General features: G+C 33.0%; 2 protein-coding genes and 2 non-coding genes across 4 annotated transcripts; all 4 read left to right on the top strand.

Annotated features, from left to right (window-relative positions):
- The first annotated feature begins 3,538 nt into the window (after positions 1-3,538).
- On the top strand, positions 3,539-3,612 carry TRNAT-AGU (transfer RNA threonine (anticodon AGU)). The gene has a single exon. It is a non-coding gene; the product is annotated as a tRNA-Thr (tRNA).
- A 238-nt stretch (positions 3,613-3,850) lies between these two features.
- TRNAQ-UUG (transfer RNA glutamine (anticodon UUG)) lies at positions 3,851-3,922 on the top strand. Its single transcript has one exon. It is a non-coding gene; the product is annotated as a tRNA-Gln (tRNA).
- A 3,009-nt stretch (positions 3,923-6,931) lies between these two features.
- Positions 6,932-9,662, top strand: LOC141632209 (putative receptor protein kinase ZmPK1). The gene has a single exon (XM_074444775.1). It carries the CDS (start codon positions 6,985-6,987, stop codon positions 9,394-9,396), a length of 2,412 nt encoding a protein of 803 aa, XP_074300876.1. The 5' UTR covers positions 6,932-6,984; the 3' UTR covers positions 9,397-9,662.
- A 2,252-nt stretch (positions 9,663-11,914) lies between these two features.
- LOC141641863 (uncharacterized) lies at positions 11,915-13,357 on the top strand. Its single transcript, XM_074450508.1, has one exon. The coding sequence runs from the start codon at positions 11,915-11,917 to the stop codon at positions 13,355-13,357; it is 1,443 nt and encodes a 480-aa protein (XP_074306609.1).
- The last annotated feature ends 6,853 nt before the right edge of the window (positions 13,358-20,210 follow it).

The raw sequence follows: 20,210 nt of genomic DNA on the forward strand, positions 1-20,210 counted from the left end.
AATGTATAAGGTTTGCTTGATTACTAATAATTATAATTTTTATTTTTTTTTACAAAATCTACTTTATACAAGAGTGGTTTAAGATATTATCGTATGTAATTAAATATGACATATAGATTATGGTAGATAGTTTTGCTTGCCTTTTGATTAGATTTATAGATAATAGATTTTTTATTTAGATTATAGAGTTATAGATTTTTCTCAGTATTATGAAGTCTAACATAGACATAAATATGGTGTAAGGAGAAATGGAATGTGACAGGTTTGCTTTATTATTATTATTATTATTATTTTTTTTTATTAAAGGGTGCGCGCAGCTTTCATTAAAATAAAAATAAAAGTTTACATGAAATTGGTGGGGAGCCGAGAGACAATCTGGGCTCCCACACCCTTAGCAATAGCAAAGCTAAGTCTAGTAAAAATGTATGCGGCCATCCGAGCCCTCGCATCCTGAGATACCGAGAATTTCTGGATCCGCTTGAGCAAAGCAACAGAATTTAACTTTATTATTATTATTATTATTATTATTATTATTATTATTATTATTATTATTATTATTATTATTATTATTATTATTATTATTATTATTATTATTATTATTATTTTACACAATATACTTTGCATGAGAATGGTTTAGAAATTATCTTCCGAAATTAAAATATGACATGCAGAATAATAATGGTAGATAGTGTCGCTTGCTTTTTAATTATCTTATGGAATTAAAGTTAAATAAATAAGTAGATTAATAACCAAATTTATGAGAGGAAAATAAAGAGTTTATATTAATTGTTTAGTGATTACAACTACTAATTTTTTTTAAATTTTTTTGGTACTTATAAGCATGTGACAATTTTGGAGATAATTAACTTTTTAATACATAGTTTTGCCATTTTATAATATTGTATAAAAATAAATAATTAAGTAATTAATATAGATGAATTAGTATTAACCTCTATAAAAATGCCATGTGAATTAAAATTAAATGTTTTAAGTAGCCTTTTAATTATATTGTATAGATAGATTTTACCTCAGTTCTATGTCTTTTGTATTTTTTTCCCTCTTCAGATTACCCACGTGATGTTTTGTCTTATCTGCATTCACATACATTTCACGATGCCTTAAAATTCATATAAAATATATATTGACCAAAAGGTAAACCATCAACATGGCAAAAACTTCACAAACGAATCAACATTATCACATGTAAATCATTAAAATTAAACCAAACGGAAAACATGAATTTAAATATAAATAAAAAGATTTATAAAACCAATAACATAACAAATTAAAATATACTTTATTGGATATAACAACAACAATACTCAATAATAATACTCAATATACTCTCTATAATCAAATAAATAAATTAAACCATAAAATATAATCCACGACTTAGAAACTCATGGGCAAATGAATAGATTTTAAATAAATATTGTGAATATAAACTATCATAGGTATTATAGGTTTTATAGCCATCACACAACCATAGACTCTCATATTTAAATTTTATTTTTAATTTATTTTGTGGTATTATTAAATTAGATAATTGATTGCTGAGCAACTCAAGAGGTGAATTAAATAGGGAAAAATGTTAATGAAAATTATGGGTATTAAGTAGTATAATTTATAAAGAAATCTAATCAATTTATTAACATACTATATTACAAAAATTAATTAGATAAGAAGAAATTTTAATTGATTTGGTGGGTGTTAAGTATCATGAAGAGTTTTAATCAATTTATTATAATGTTTAATTAAAAAATGAATTAAATAGGAAAAAGTGTTAATAAAAATGGTGGGTGCATGTTAAGTAATATGAAAAGTTTTAATTTATTAACATGTTTTATTACCAAAATTTCAATTAAAATGTCAATTTTAATTATAAATTATGACATTTATTAAAATATTTTTATTACAAAAGTTCAATTAAAATGTCAATATTGATTATAAATTATGAAATTTTGATGTAAATTTGTAAGGGTTACATAAATTAATTTATAGAAAAATGAATTAAATCTATAAAATAAGACAATTACGTGGCAATGAGTTTTGATGCTCACATTTACGTGGCATTTACGTGGCATTTTTGGATCCTACGTGGCTTTGTCGACGATGCGTTTACTAGTCATTTTAGAGTAGCCTTTTAATTATATTTTATAGATATCTCCTATGATAAGATATATTATATTCTAATATATAAATGAACACTAAATACAAGTGGTTCAATGATATGTAACCTTGATGTCAAGGGTTCAAACCCTAGGAGAAACACACATATAATACATAATGTGAGAGTTTGAGATCAACATGGTGATTGTGGTTGAGATAAAAACTCCTCATAAGCCAAGTCTAAAACATTATCGTCTTCGCTATCAAGACACCAACTCAATGGAGACGAAAAAGGCGGAGACACGGGCCTTGCAACCATAACATTATTTGTATTTCCGATATTATATATTCCGTTATTACACTTTAATTCTGCTTCATTCCTCGGACTAGTAATATCGAAAATACTCCATCTTTTCGCGTTTTCCTTCTTCTTCTTTTCCTGCCTATTGAAATGTTTTTGCGCATGAGTAGCCACTTGAGTTGATGTTCGAGTCCTAACAAACTCCTTAGCTATAGATTTCCAATCCCCTTTCCCATACTTCTCCATTCCCATTAGGAATTGTTTGTGCTCTTCCTCCGTCCACGCTTGCCCTCTCCGCTTTTCCCACCCCGATTTCCTCCCATTTCCCGACTTTTTCGAAGACAAGGCCCGCCACTCATCGGAGTAGTTTGGTAAATTCACATTTCCTGCTTCAATGTTGGCAATATCATCAAGTAAAAGTTGATAGGAAATAAAATTTATTCGTCCAAATATTTTTATAAAATTCTTGTGTCTTTCAATCTTTTCTGTTGTATATATTGTCTCTATCTCTCTACAAGTTCTTCCACTATGAAAATTTACTATGTTGATTAATTAAACAACGAAACAACATTAACAATTATATTTACACATAGTAATAGTTGAGAACATACAAGTTGAAAATGTTTGGTTGCTCAATTTGTTATCTAATTTGTAGCAAGATTACATCAAACAGCTCTCATAGCTCAGTCGGTTAGAGCACCCATATATGGTAAGATTAATAACATATTCACATGAGATATTCAGTTATTAATATGGTAAGAAATCGTGACAACACATGTACATCAAAACGACATAATTAAGGATTTTTTGTTTGGAAAATACACATACTAAATGACTAATGTTATTATAAATCGTACTCGTACATGCTTATCCAATTGATAAGGAAATAAAATTTATTCGTTAAAATATTTTTATAAAATTCTTGTGTCTTTCAATCTTTTCCGTTGTATATATTGTCTCTATCTCTCTACAAGTTCTTCCACTATGAAAATTTACTATATTGATTAATTAGACGACAAAACAACATTCACAATTATATTTACACATAATAATAGTAGAAAACATAAAAGTTGAAAATGTTTGGTTGATCAATTTGTTATGTAATCTGTAGAAAAATTATATCAAACAGCTCTCGTAGCTCAGTTGGTTAGAGCACCCGTTTAGTAAGCGGGAGGTCTTGAGTTCGACTCTCAACGAGAGCAAATTATTATTGGATTTTAAATTGCTAATGATATTTTTTTTTAATGTCAATATGCCAACACGGCAATACTCTTACCGATACCCAGTTGGCCAGTTATGCTATGAGCATTTTCCGATTACTCGACGGTGTGAACTGTGAAGGCTCCAAGTATTAAGCCATCATGTACGAGATTGACAATCATGCATGTGTAGGAGAAACAATTTATGAAATAAATAGATAAATCATATTTCATCAACAAAGGTTCTATGGTGTAGTGGTTAGCACTCTGGACTTTGAATCCAGCGACCTGGGTTCGACTCCCGGTAGGACCTTTTTAAACATTTTCTCTTTTAAGTTGTTACTAGATTTCATGCAAACGGCCGGTAATATCAGAAAATAATTTCTGATATTTATCTTGATCGAGATTGTGCATTTTAATTATAGCTTTGTATTATCATACATTATTTTCTATATTTTAAAAGTCCTATTTTTAACAACTGTGAGTTAACAATCTACATTATGTAAAGCTAAATGCAAATCATAAAACTAACATGCATAAATTACATTATAGACTCGCACTGAAGTATCTGATATCGGTTGAAATTCTCTCATTCATATTTTAGCCCACAATTATTCTAAATTTAGCAATGAATAATAATTTTAATTATCCAATATTGGCTCCTAGATAACTAATTACTACCATAACCTCCATACTATTTACCACCATAACATCAATATCTCAATTCTCAACTCTCTTTAATTTATGGAGTAAAGTTGGTAGTTTATTATTTTCCTGAATTCCTTCCAATATAAAAAGGGGGACAATAAAAATGGGATAGAGAGAGTATTTTGTTTTGTTTTTTTATATGTGTTACTGTGTTAGTGTCCTATAATCTCTACCACATTGAAATGCTTGTTGAAATCTTACATATATGGACCAAATATAATATAATATAATATAATTGTTTTTGAGTGAAGCTCAACAGAGGGCTTGAGAAGGCGGTGGTTGTGAGATTGGAAAGGGACAAAGATGTCCAAGCGAAGGGATGAGATAACTTTCCTTAAAATTTGGACTTACCTTAAAATTACGTTCAATTAGAGTGGTTAAGTTAAAAGAATTGAAGAGAGTACTTCTTTGTAACTTGCACAATCGAACGCAATTACAACATTGACAAGCCTTAACTAACGACATACGAACACATACTTTATACTTATGAGTAATAAGAGAAAGATATGCACTTCTATGTTATTTGAAAGTTGAAATAATGATTCATCATTACCACATATACCTCAACCTAATTTCATTAGAATGCGGCAATGTCAAAACTCAAAAAGACAAAATTTGCTATACTCGAGCATTTGTGGCTCAATTTTACTCTGTATCATCTTAAATCGATCAAACGCGAATTGTGAAATAAATACACACACAACCTCCAAAACAGTAAATTAAAGATATCTATCTAAAATTTTTAAAAATTCTCTACCATTTTAACAATTTTCATAAATACTTATTTTAGACGATCATATTTATTAGAAACTTAATATAGTCAAATATGATAATAGATGAGACTAAAAAAATTTGAGTCTCTTAAACAAGTGGTCAGGGGTTCGATTCCTGGCTCTTGCGAATGAAAAAGCCAAACTTGGGAGGGGTCAACCCATTAAATTGCCTTCAGTACCCCGAAGGAGATTGCCCCAGCTGTCGGTAGGGGATACTCCTGGTCAATACCAAAAAAAAAAAAATTGAGTCTAATCTATCTAAGCAAATTTTTTTGGTCTTAGCCCGGCATACGATCACCTCTACATTGACAAGTAGGCATGCCCCGGCCGCCCAGCTTGATTTAACTGTGTGCTTCTAACATACATGAAAAGATCCGATCGGATTATCTCGTTTACCTGATTTTATGTTCCTGTCTTTCTTATGGTTTTGGATTTTCACTCTCAAGTCAAAAGAGTTTGGACCTCAAATTACAAAATACAAATCCCATTTATTCCACGCCGTTTATGTTTACTGGATTATTGCCCATGGTTGAACCACGCTTAATAATGCCAGAATACTGTCACAGTCAACGAGCTCTATGATGCATAAAGTCAATGAAGCGAGGAAATTCGGACTTAAGACGTTTTGTCCATGGAAACTCGGATTACGACCTATTTTCCTAGGAGACTTGGATTTCAGACTTATTATTGTCCTAGGAAACTCGGATTAAGACCGATTATCCGGGGATGTAGCAAATTATCCCCATAACTTATGAACTATGTGTAAATCAGGCCCGTAAGTTTCACTGGTAGCAAATTAGCCCCATAACTTTTCAAAAATGTGTCATTAAGTACAAATCAAGTTTTTTTTACCATTTTTTAACTAAAACTTATTGTTTTCTATTATAAAAATATTATAAATATATTTCTTACATAATTTAATATAATATTTACATATTCAACGAAAAATCCGAACCAATTTTAGTATAAACAAAAATTTGGTCATGTAACTTTTTAATTGTAACGTCATTAACAATTCTCATATTAGGAACATTTTTTGCCAAAAAAAAAAAAAAATTAAACATGCTTTTTAATAAACAAGAATTTTAGGATTAAAATCTAATCAATAATTTTGATTTTTAATAATAGTAAAATATTTAATTAGCAAATTTTATTCAATAAGATATGTGGTTAATTGCACATTAAGAGAAACTTATGGGGTTGATTTGCTACATTTATAAGTTAAGGGGCTTGATTGCACATTGTATCAAATTTATGGGGGTGATTTGCTATATTTCCCACCTACTATCCGAGTAGGCTTGGGCTCTGTTTGGCAAAACTCCCTGAAAAGTTAGCTGGAACCTGAAAAGGTAGCTGAAAACTGAAAAGCTAACTGAAACTTGAAAAGATAATTGATAAGGTAGCTGAAAATTAGGAGCTGATAAGGTAACTGATTATATAAAAATGTGTTTGACAAACTGCTGAAAAGGTAGCTGATTTTGGTAAAATGACGTAAAAGGATATGAAAATTATTTAATATTATAGAATAAAGGGGTAAAAAATGGAAAATAAGTCATTTCACAGGTACCTGATTTCTCAAATGCTACCTTAGGTAGCATTTCATTTTAGGTACCTTATTTGACCAAATAAGTTACTTGCCAAACACTTGCAAAAAAATCAGGTAGCTGAAATTTTGGTCAAATAAGCTAATTTGGTCAAATAAGCTATCTGAAGTGTCGTGCCAAACGAAACTTTGGACTACAGACTTATTATTGTCCTAGGAAACTCGGATTAAGACCTATTATCCGAGTAGACTTGGACTTCAGACTTTTGCCAACTGATACTCCCTTTTAAACCCGCCTTTCTCTTCTTCTCCTACGGCATTCAGACTGCCAAACCCTGCAGTGGCATTTCAATGGAGACGGTTAAAACAAACCGACATTTCATGTTCGTCTTCATATTTCTATCTTCTTTAACTTCAGTTTTAGCAGGAAACATTCTCACTCGAGGATCTTCATTAACTGCCGAAACCACTTCAAAATCAAACTTTCTTACTTCTCTTGACAAAACATTCACTTGTGGATTCTACTCCTTTGGAGAAAATGCATACTGGTTTTCAATATGGTACACTAACTCGAACCTGAAAACTGTTGTCTGGACGGCTAACCGGGACAACCCGGTTAACCGCCACAACTCGAGACTTACTCTAAGAAAAGATGGTTCAATGGTGTTGACTGACTTTGATGGGTCAATAACTTGGGGAACTAATAAAACCGGTAATGTTGATAAAGCCGAGCTGCTCAATACCGGGAATTTCGTGATCAGGGGTATAAATGGTAATTATTTATGGCAAAGTTTTGATTTTCCTACTGATACTTTGCTTCCTACTCAATTTATAACTAAGAAGAATTCATTGGTTTCTAGCATTGGTCCGAAAAATATTGGTTCCGGGTATTTTAATTTCCTTTTTGATAATGATAATGTGCTGAAAATGTTGTATAATGGTCCTGAAATTACTAGTCTTTATTGGCCGGACGTTGATGCGCCGAATGTGTTTGCTGATGGGAGAACAAATTATAATAGTAGTAGAATCGCGTGTTTTGATAAGACGGGTCGTTTTAATTCCAGTGATCAAATGCAATTTACAACTATTGATGTGGGTTTAGGGATTAATAGAAGACTAACTTTAGACTATGATGGGAATTTGAGAGTTTATAGTTTAAATGATTCATCTGAAACATGGGTTATAACATGGCAAGCGATTTCGAGTCAATGTGATGTCCATGGTCTTTGTGGTAGAAATGGGATTTGTGAATATAATCCAGAACCAAGATGCTCATGTCCTCCAAATTACGAACCAACTGATTCGAGTGATTGGAGAAAAGGTTGTAAACCTAAATTCAACAGAAATTGTTCAAATTCTCATTTTATCGAGTTAAGCCATGTTGATTATTATGGTTACGATTTTAATTACAGTAGCGATCCATTTTCTTTCGAAGCTTGTAAACAACTTTGCTCGACAAATTGCGATTGTCTAGCATTTGGTTATAGAATCCTTGGCGAAGGGATTTGTTACATAAAAATTGCGCTTTTTAATGGGCGTAGGTCTGTTGATTTCCCCGGTAGCATATATTTAAAGGTCCCGAACACTGCAGAGTCGTTAGACGACGTTGTCCTCAATGGGTCTCGTCCTGTTTGTAGTAATTCGGAGGGTAAACTCGTACTTCTTCCCGGTTCATATGACGTGAGTAATCAAAGGTTTAAATGGGTTTATCCGTATTCCTTTGTTCTGGCTATCGGGATTTTGGAAGTTATTGTTTTTGTTTCGGGTTGGTGGTTTCTTTTCAGGAAGCACGGTACCTCTTCCTCAATGGAAGACGGGTACCGTGCTATTTCTAGTCAATTTAGGAGTTTTAGCTATCGCGAGCTTCAGAAAGCGACTGGCAAATTCAAGGAAGTTCTTGGGTTAGGAGGGTTTGGAGTTGTTTACAAGGGTGTGCTATCAGATGATGATAGAACTATCGCGGTGAAAAAATTAGGCGATGTTTTTCAAGGGGAGGACGAGTTTTGGGCCGAAGTAAGCACAATTGGTAGGATTAACCATATGAACTTGGCAAGAATGTGGGGTTTTTGTTCTGAAGGGAAGCATAGACTCTTGGTTTACGAGTATGTAGAAGGCGGGCCCTTGGACAAACATTTGTTCCGTGATAATGGAGTTCTCGGATGGAACGAGAGATTCAAAATAGCTTTAGGCACCGCGAAAGGCTTAGCCTACCTTCACCACGAGTGTCTGGAATGGGTTATCCATTGTGATGTAAAGCCGGAAAATATACTCCTAGACAAGGACTTTGAACCAAAAATTTCAGATTTCGGGTTAGCCAAGTTATGCCAGAGAGGTGGACATAGTCACAGATCATCTAAATTGACCGGAATTAGAGGCACAAAAGGTTATATGGCTCCTGACTGGGCAATGTACCTTCCGATCACGGCTAAGGTTGATGTCTATAGTTATGGTGTAGTAATCTTAGAGCTTGTAAGAGGAATTCGACTGTCGAATTGGGTGGTGGACAGTGATGTTGGTTCGGAAATTGTATCGGAACTTGTAAACTTTGTGAGATTGGCTAAAGGGAAGACTGAAAGGGATGATGATTCATGGGTAGGAGAATTTGTGGACTCAAGATTAGAAAGGATGTTTAGTAGAAAACAAGCAGCTTTGATGATTAAGGTGGGATTTTCTTGTGTTGAAGAAGATAGAAATAAGAGGCCAACAATGGAATCAGTTGCACAAGTTCTTGCAGAATGTGAAGATGAAACGATTATTTCTTGACCCGTATTTTGTCACTAACCCGACACGAAACCCAACCCGCCCGACCCATTTGACAGGTCTATGTAGACATTATGTAAATAATGGGATTTTACAAGGTTTGGGTTTGCAATTATATGTTTCTATTAAGAGTTAAGACCATTGAGATTCCGGATACCGTTAATTAGTCCGTTACGGTTTCAGAATTATGTATTTGATGGTTTAGGTTCTGGAATAATGTATTGGTATAATTAAGAGTACTTGTACTATATAAACATAACTCATGAATAAATGAAGGCAAGATTTCTGTGATAGTTATTTAACATGATATCGGATTTCTTAAGATGTCTTAGTCTGGTAGTTAAGATCGAGGTATCGTGACAATAATTCGTGAGATTTTAGAAATTTTTTGTTCTTATAATATAATTTCCAAAAATGCCCATAAAGATACTGAAAATGAGTGCTACCCGGTAATACTATCTCATTTTTAAATTTGGAAATTACAATGTGTTGTTGACTTTCCATAATATTGAACAAACGTCAAAATGGTATGAATCGAAATTATAGGACGGAGTATTTTTGAATAAATTGCACAATCAAACTCAATATTCTGACAAGTCTTCTTTTAACAATAAGTACCTTGAAAATAAAATGATATGGGCTATGTACTTGTATACTATCTCAAATCAGACGCACTGATTCGTCATGAGTCATGACTCATGACCATACTTCTCTAAGGCTAATTTCATGGAAATGCGGCAACATCAAAACACAAAAAGACATAATTTGCTATAAACTTGGTAAAATTGATTCGACTTGAATGATCTGACTTAAATAGCCCATTCGATACCTGACTTGACACCCGAATTCAAGATCCGAGTTTGACCTGAAACCTAAATTGACCCGACTCACGTAACATAACCTGAATGTTAATTGTTACAAACTGATTATTATTCATGAAAAAATTAATAATATTTCACCCGAAAATAACCCGAACCTGAAATACCCGGCCCGACCCGAAGCGAGCAAACACAAAATTGACCCGACCTAAACTGGCCCGTTTGCCGGGTCTAATTTGCTATATCCGAGAACTTGTGGCTCAATTTTACCCCGTATCATCTTAAATCGAACAGAGATGAATTTTGAAATAAAGATATAGACAACCTCCAAAACTATAAATTAAAGATATCTATCTAAAATTAAAATAATTTTCTACCATTTAAACAATTTTGTAAATTCTTGATTAAAATGGACATATTCATCATAAACTTAACACACTCAAATATTATATGAGATAAAAACAGAATGCTAGAGATCGACAAGTCTTTTGTCTTATCTATCTAAGAGCATCTCCAATGGTTCTCTATAAGGACCTGCTTGCAATTTTTACAAAATAATAAGCATGTAGCTTACCATTGGAGATGGAAAAGTGAGATGTAGCTTGTAAGCATGGTAGCTCTACCAAGCTACATGCTTGCTTTAGAAAAAAAAATAAAAGGTAAATTCACATTGGATGAAAGCAAGTATGTGGGACCCATACAAACTACATATATTGTAGTTTGTCATTAAAGCGTTATGTTGCCGGAAAGCCGAGTAGCTTTAAAAATCGATACGACAAACCAAGCTACAATGCATTGTAGCTAACCGTTGGAGATGCTCTAAGCAAGGTACTCCTTTCGTTTCAGTTATTTGTTTACCTCTAATATTTTGGGGTCCCTTAGTCAATTATTTACCTTTCTATTCCGGAAATGTCTTTGATGGGTAATTTAATTTGAACCTCACCACTCAATTTGGTCCACTTGTCACCCAATAATTGGCCTTCTCTTTCCTTGATCTTTGTGCCAAACCAAGGTAAACAAATGACCGAAACGATGGGGGTACTATTTAATCCGTTTTAATCTTAAACCAAATATATCCATTTAAGAGATACCATAGGTAAACTTAGCAAACGGGTCAATTAGGTCATTTCGGATCGTGTCATTTCGAGTGTGTTGAGTTCAGATCGGGTCAAGTCAGTTCGGGTTCAGGTCATTTTCGGATCAGCTATCAAATTATTCACGGATAATAATCAGTTTGCAACAGTAAGCATTCGGGTCGGGTTAATTCGGGTTCGGGTCTAATTCGAGTCTTGAGTTCGAATGTCGAACCGGGTTCTGGTCGAATTATTTGCGTCTGACCATTCGGATCGGGTCAATTTTCTCTAACCATAGGTAACATTTTTCACCTCAACTTTTTTATATATTCAAAGAAAGAAAATAAAGTTCCATGAAAATCATGTGGCTAATTTTTCATGGGTCGGATCTTGTACTTTATACAACAGAAACTGTCACATCTCTCTCTCTTAATTCACCTCTCAATAAGCATGAAACTTCGTGATCCGTTTTTCCACATTTTACCAGATTTGAGCTTCCTACTATTCTTCATTCAACTCTTCAAAACTCTCATTTTTTATTCCTTTTAAACTTCACTAATCAATCTTCCCTCATTTTCCCTTAATTAATTACCTTCCTTAAATCAACCCATCCATTTTTACCAAATTACCATGGAAGTTGATAGAAATCAAGATGAATTGTTACTGTTTAAGCATGTTTGCAAACGTTGTAGTAAGAGTTACCCTAGTGGTAAATCTCTAGGTGGGCATATGAGGTCTCATGCTATCGCCGACGCTCGCGAAAATAAACTCATCAATTCATCTCTTAAGAAAGTTGTTCCAAACTTTATTGATAGTGATGTGTATGTTGATGAAGACGAGGACGAGGATGAGGATGAAGACGAGGATGAGATCACGGCCGAGCGAAATGGGAATTTAGGGAATTCCGGTTATGGGCTTAGGGAAAATCCTAGGAAGACTTGGAGGATTGTTAACAATACTCATAGGAGTATTATTAATAACGATAATAACAATAACAATAATAACAATAGTCGTGACCGTGACCGTGACCGTGACGGGGAAAGGGTCTGTAAGCAATGTGGAAAAGGGTTTCAATCTTTGAAAGCATTATGTGGGCATATGAGTGTACATTCGAATAAATATCGATATTTTAAGGAGGAAGATGACGATATTTCTTGGTCAAGTGATAGTAAAGATCAAATCTTTGAGAATAATAATAATAATAATAATAATAAGTCTATGTGCAAAACAAGGTCTTCTTCTTTGTCAAGGTATAAATCTCTTATTGATTTTGGTTCAATTAGTAATGGTTATGGTTCGTCTTCGAATAATAATTCTGAAATTGATCAATTAGAGCAGGAAGAAGTTGCTATGTGTTTAATGATGATGTCTAGGGACTCTTGTGGTAGTAAAGCTGGTTGTTTTAATTTTGCGGCCGAGTCGTCTGATAATAATTCTGTGATTTTAGAAGGAAAGGTACTTGATTATGACAATTTGAAGAATGTTAGGCAAGAAATTGAGAATTCTGATTCAGGGTATTTTGAGAATGGTGCTAAGGAGCTTGAATCTGTTGATTCTGTTGATTTCTTTGCGAAGAACTATGCAATTGGTAAGGAAAAAGTCGAGTTTGGATTTGGATCGAGGTTAGTCGATTCTAACAAGAGAAAATTCCGAGATGATTATTCTTACAAATATGAGTGTCCGAAATGCGAGAAATCCTTCAAAACACATCAAGCTTTAGGAGGTCATATAATAAGTCATAGAAAAAATGTCGAAAATAGTTTCGACAATAACAATTCATCAAAGATTCATGTTAAGAAATCGAATGCATCAAAGAAAGTTAAGGGTCATCAATGCCCTTATTGTCTCAGAATGTTTAAGTCAGGCCAAGCATTGGGAGGGCACAAGAGGTCCCATATGATGGGAACCAACAATGTTATGTTACATTCAGGAGGAAAATTTAATCGAGTTCCGTCTTCACCACCGGCTCCACCAGAACCTGAACCCGAGTTCAAGCAACCGCTAATTGATCTTAATCTTCCTGCTCCTGTGGAGGAAGAGGCTAGTGATAATTCCCAATTTGTGGCTTGGTAGGTTTGGAAGTTTTGAGCATGATTTTTTTGTTCTTTTGTGAGAATTTGTTGTTACTTTGTGGGGTCCATTGGTTTAAGATAAAAAGCAGATTGAAAAAAAAGGTGGTTCATATGATCATATGCTATGGGTGTTTCATGGGCAAGGAAATGATTGCTGTACAAAGGTAACAACTTATTCACAGTTCATCAGTAAAAAGAAAAGTTGTCGTAGCATCGCGTTTTGGTGCCTAAGGTACGAAAACTTTGTTAGAAGTATGCGGCATTGGCAAGTGTCAGACTCGACAATTTTATGAAAATTGTCTTGTTTTTAGCTTAGCAAGCATGAAGTTTGGACACGGGTGCTCGAGATTAGAATAAGTCGGTCTTTGTTGACGCCTAAGGGTGAATTTTTTTTTTTTTTTTTTTTTTGTTTCTTTGTGTTTAGGGGGCAACTGTTCCATAGGCTGCATTAGTACACTGGTAGCATGGTATTCCTACTTCAAATTTAATTTATTTTATGATTATGACATTCTCTGTTATTCTTTTATTATTCTCATTAAACTAATGCTCTTAATCATTGATTTGGTAACTGAATTCATATAATTATACATCTCTGTAGTTTACTAGTTCCTTGTACTGTCATGAATGACTTAATTTGGATCTAGTTTACAATTTTACTACAGTATCGTGTCAGACACTTGCAGTCGAGTCAGAGTAACATAGTTCTCCCGTTAATTCTTAGGAATTGCCCATTTGATTAAAATAATTCTCACAGATCTTAATAAATGGGACAATTCCAAAGAATCGGAGGCAGTAGCAAGCTCGAATGGTTGATCGTGTTTCCAAAAAACCGATTTTAGGTAGTTGATACAATTAGACAGTCTGCCTCACCTAATGTTGCCACTTTTTCTTTACTTCTTTTTCTTATCAGTATAGAACATGCTGCTGCTGTTGTATTATTGAGTTAAATACCAAGAAAGAATATATTCATGTAATTGGCATTCTGTGAGTACTGACATCTGATTGAAGAAGGCTTGTTAAGAGGAGTAGGAAGCAGTACAATTTTAGTTAATTTAGGGAACTGCATTATGAAGAAGTGATTCCTATTTGAGTAAGAGGGGCCACAATGAAGGAGGGTAGAGTAAGATTCCATAATACCAGTTCGTCTTCCTTAAGAAAATTATATCCGTCTTAAGTGTAACACGGTTTAAATAACACCTATATAGGTAGATGGGAAAAAAGACATTTTGTCTCATCTATCTATTTGACCAGTTTTATTGTTTAAGATGACTATGTTTGTCTTAAATAAGAATCTGTGAATACTAATAGTTCTGTTGGCCTCCATTACGACGATCATATCTGTCTTAAGTGTGAAACGGGTCAAATACTAACCATATAGGGGCATGAGATAAGAGCTTGTCATTTTCTAGGCATTATGATTTGTGTCCCATCCATCTATTTGATCTGTTGTCAATTTGTGGGCTAAACTTTCCTCATTTGAAGAATGATTAGGAATGAGTGTGTAGAAATTATTAGTAAATTAAGGTTAATCAAACATTTTGAAAAAATTGACAATATTACACAAATTTTCATTTGTGACGGTTGTGATATGAGATAAAGGAGCAAGTAGGAGGGGCAAGTGAAAGGGCAAGTGGGAGAAGATTGTGAGAGGTCACAAGCTTGTGACCGCTACAAGTAAGAGGGGCTCTGTGTCATGTTGCATTTCAATTGACCTGAATGTGTTTGGTGTTGATCTTGTATTGTAAATTTGTAATGTATCAATTACCATCAAGGAAACAATACAAAGTTGGATTTAGAATGGAGATATGTTCGGAAAAATAATGTACCATAGGTTTACCATGTCATCGACTTATTTTAGCTAATGCGGAAAATTGAATAGACAAATAATTTCCGTACATAACAAAATAGAACCTTAGTGACCCTTCGAACAAAATCACCAAAAAAATAAATTAACTTACTCGAAAACATATCGTCACAAAGGCTAAAAAGTCGAAGAAGGGGCAATCAGGCAAGTCCGGCAACTTATCAAAGCATAAAATCTTCACTAAGACACGCTTAAATGAAATACGTAAAAGACTTGACTGAGGTCTGGGACCGAGGAATTAGCTATCGGCTACGGGTCAACCGCAAAGAGGAAGATGTATGAGTTTTACATGTTAGTGGGCCGATCTAAGTGAGGGCCCATAAAATAAGCTAGAAACGGTCCATATGGAGTACAACAAAGTTGTCCCATAATATTGTTGAGCCCTTCACACCAAAAAATAATAATAATAATTTCCCATAATATTGTTGCTTTATTCTTGGGACAGGGGACGTGATGTGTGCGTTGACTTGACAGGTTCTTCTCCTTTGACTCAGACTGGGATGGCGGATTTTGTGCCTGGCCGGGTTGTCGCCGATGCTGCTCAGCGAAAGTGTACTATGTATGGGGATTTGTGCGCGGTAGCGGGTTATGGTTTCCTTCATTTCTCTTTCTCTTCACTTGGGGAGCTGAGTTCGGATGTTGTTGCCTTGCTCAAGCGAATCCAGAAATTCTCGGTATCTCAAGATGCGGGGGCTCGGGTGGCCGCTTACATTTTTACTAGACTTAGCTTTGCTATTGCTAAGGGTGTGGGAGCCCAGATTGTCTCTCGGCTCCCCACCAATTTCATGTAAACTTTTATTTTTATTTTAATGAAAGCTGGATAATTATTAAAAAATAATAATAATAATAATAATAATAATAATAATAATAATAATAATAATTAAAAAAATAAAATAATAATAATAATAATAATAATAATAATAATAATAATAATAATAATAATGTTGAGCCCTTTTATTATTGGGCCATTGCAATAAAACGGAGTAATACTATTTGGGCTGGCCTTTAAAAGCAGCCACCTTTCTAAACCATCCCCAGGCAAACAATTTCTAAACCTCACGGAGTCACGGGTAGGCCTTATTCAGTTTAAGGCGAAGGAAGATCACCGGCCTCTTTAAAGAGTATTTACAGATCACCCGTCAACAAAGTTATATTTTAACTCAACGAGAATTGAACCTTAACTTTAAGATCAGAATATAAATTCTTTACCATTGAACAGGGGCAGACCCACCTAGTAGAAAGGGGTGGCGGCCGCTACCCCAAACATAAAAAAAAAAAAATAGTTTAGAAGACGGATTTGTGCTACCCCAATTATTGCTGAATAGAAGATAAGTACATATTATTCCGTTAAATATACAATAAATAGTGTGTGGTTTAATTGTAAAGGTTTTGGTTTTCGCTAATTGCCCCAGGTTCGAATCCCTTTACATGCATAAAACAACAACAACATCATCAGAGCCTTAATCCCAAAATGATTTGGGGTCGGCTGACATGAATCATCCTTTCGAATCGTCCATGGGTGAACGCACGCCTCAAAATGCAAATAAAAAAGGGAAGATGAAAAGAATCACTTTACATGCATATATAGACTATTTTTTTTTCTACCCCATACATTAAATCCTGGCTTCGCCCCTGCCATTGAAGACTTGGGACCAAGTGACCCACCCTTGTTGATATGTTATTCTTATGTTAACATGCTCAATCAATGTTAATGTTATGTGGGCAATCAAGTTAAGTATATATGTGATTCATCACCAATTCACCATTGCCATAATAAAGATTACAAATTATAACTCACAAAACGTCTGGCCTATAGATGCGAACCATCTTATCTAGTAAAGTCATAAGGAGTAACATTTATGATCTGAGTTCAAATCCCGCCAGCGTCATATTCGCCCTTATGTACTTATGGCTTCATTTTAACACCAAATAAAATAAAACGTTTAGTCTACTAATGAGGCATGTATATATTATTATCTGAGACTCTAGTAATTCTCTATCTTAGCAGGTTGGTAAAGTGATACCCCAAATTTCAAAATTGTATTTATATATGGTCAATTCTGAATTCTAGTTAAATGGTTGAAAACTTAAATGAGCGAATTAATAACATGAAAATGCAGCTTAAAATATCAAAGAATTTAATTAAAAGTTTCTTAGAGTGCAATACAAGTACACGACCCTTTTTAACACTCTCCTATTCTCGCTCCGTCACTGATTATGATAATACCTAATTAAGTACTCAACCTACACAAGCAAACCAATACTAAAGTTAGGTGCAAAACATTTAGATGCTGGAGTGACAAAAAAAAAAGCGCAAATTCTTATTTCAGATGATCACTTTTCGTCTGAAATTTTAGACGGGGATATGTGATCATTATATGGTTAAATGTACCCACAATGAAACTGCCAGTGTTACAACATATGTTAACTTGCTTTTCAATCGTGTTCCATTTGACTAAAAAATGTTTATAAAATTTCATCTTGTTATTTCAAATCAAAATGACCCGTTTGAAGTAAAGAGCAAGTGAAAAAATGTGGTGGAAAAAGGCAAATTAAAAATCTAATGAAAGGTGACTAGTCAATGAAGCTTTTATGCAATAAATCTTGGAACTAAATCTTGAAGCAATATCCAAAGTAGTCCTTTTTTTTAAACTCCTTTTTGGTACCAACATTCTGCGTTCTCACCACTATGAAGAGCCAACTTCTTGATAGTGATCGTTACATTGAAACTAGTCCATAAACATTCACATTTTGGGTTTAAAACCGGCCTATTCTTTTTTAGATTTTAGATCAATCATAGTATTATTTGCATATGATATGACAATAGTCTTTATTTTTAGATCTTAATCTTGTGTGACGTGTCACTTGAATTTGTAATTGTATTTATTTGGTATTAACATACCAAATACCAACGACTAGTTGTGCGCGGCTTTAAAGATATTCACAATTTCACTTTCTTGGTTTGGAAATGTTGACGGTGCTTTAAATGGCAGAAGTTGTATCTTGATGCACACTCATAATAACACCGTTATGCATTTCTGCCTGATTACAAGTCAAGTCGTTGTCCCAGACAGAGGCTGGTTCCAAATTTGAACAAAATAAAATAAAATAAAAACACAAATCGATGAAGTGAACCCATTTTTGCTAAATAATTTGAAATACGCCACATTTTGTTAAATAGTTTGGATTTTAACCCTACTTAAGCAAAATATTCTAGAAGAATAATACCTCACTAGGTAATATCCCGCGCTTCGCGCGGTCTATTTTAAAATTTTATTATTATAATTGAAGAAAAATAATATAATTCATATATAACCTTTAATATTTTTACTTGTAAATAAAATTAATTTTTTTCCTCAAATTTTATTTTTTTAGGTTTAGATTCAGTGTTTTAAAATAAAATACATATAATTGTCTTCATTCTTAAAAGTAAACAGGCTTAGACCCAGTTTGCAGCTCTTCATCTATTTGACTAAATTGTTTTGTTGAAGAGAGCTTTCAATTATGAAGTATAATTTTTTCTTTAATTTAATCCAGAAAAAAGAAGAGAATCATTGATTTTCCTGAAATTTAATACCAAGATCAAAATGGCGTATTCGTCATTCTTACTGAAATACTCCCTCCTATTCATTCATTTTGTTCCCCTTCTATTTTGCACAAGAATTAAGAAAATGATTTTGGACCACACAAAACACTCTATTCCACTCTACCCCACATGTAATTAAATTTGGACCACGCAAAAGTTACCAAAAAAGGAAAGAGGGACAAAAATCCGACTAGCTTCGATAAGGAAAGAGGGACAAAATGAATGAATAGGAGGGAGTAGTTAATTACGCATGATCAACGTTTTACAAAAAAAATGGTAACTGATCAAATATCATATTAATTAAATAAAATTTATTCGAATAATGCAACAACAACATTAAGTTATCAAATTATATCATTTCACGATACGTTATGTTCCAAATCAATTAAAATATTTGTTCAAAATGATGTGAATATAACTTTATGCAATTTTTAAGTTTGTATGTGTTTGATATTTATTTATCAAACATATAATATAAGGTCCAAATTAAACTTAATCAAATGTTTTGGTTGTGTCTTACATGTGTTGTGTCAAATATTTATATAAGAAATTTGCACCTTTTTTTTTAACAACTATATATAATGATGTTTAAGAGTTTACCCGTAAATAAAATAAGTTGAACTTTCTCAAATGTCATTTTTATAAGATAACATATAAAATATTTAACTAAAAGTAATATCTAGTTAGTCATAATCAATGTTTTATTTTTGATGTATAAATATTTAACTGAAGATATTAAAGGAAAATGTAATGTGTTTTCTACTTTTTCATGTTGTTTATATAATATGGTTTTTCTACATGACACCCTTGTATTTATTCGAATTCTATTTGATACCCCTCGCTTTTCAAAAATAACAGTGGTATCCCTAAACATAATTAAAATATCTTAAAATACCCAAAATGCTCTAATCCACCTCTTAAAATATTTAATTTATACATTTTTTATTGATTTTTTTGGCAATAATTTGTCATGTCATTAACATAAATATCGTTTACTCAATTGTAAACATATTTTCTTTACAAAATTTAACATATTAAAAACATGATTTTTAGTAGTTTGGGTATTTTTAGAACATTTTACTAAATTTAGGGATACCACTTATATTTTCAAAAATATAGGGGTACCATGTAGAATGCGAAGAACACGGGATACCACGTAAACTCACTCATTATCATAGTATTTAAACCTCTCAAAATCTCATATATATTTAATTTGTCGCAATATAATTTTTTCGTTCCCACACTATAAAAACTTATATTTTAGTAGCTTTTTTTAAGTCTTGTTTTTAATAAATACAATAACTCTTTAAAATATATTTTTCTTAATACATTTAATGGTCTAAGTTTTAACCATCTCTACATATCAAAATATGTTAATAAATATAATGAAAATTATACTCGATT

Source organism: Silene latifolia, chromosome 2 (assembly GCF_048544455.1).
Source record: "Silene latifolia isolate original U9 population chromosome 2, ASM4854445v1, whole genome shotgun sequence".
Classification (NCBI taxonomy): Eukaryota; Viridiplantae; Streptophyta; class Magnoliopsida; order Caryophyllales; family Caryophyllaceae; genus Silene; species Silene latifolia.

Bases quoted from the DNA above. Each gene is read 5' to 3' on its own strand.
- LOC141632209 (XM_074444775.1), top strand. From the start codon at position 6,985: ATGGAGACGGTTAAAACAAACCGACATTTCATGTTCGTCTTCATATTT.
- LOC141641863 (XM_074450508.1), top strand. From the start codon at position 11,915: ATGGAAGTTGATAGAAATCAAGATGAATTGTTACTGTTTAAGCATGTT.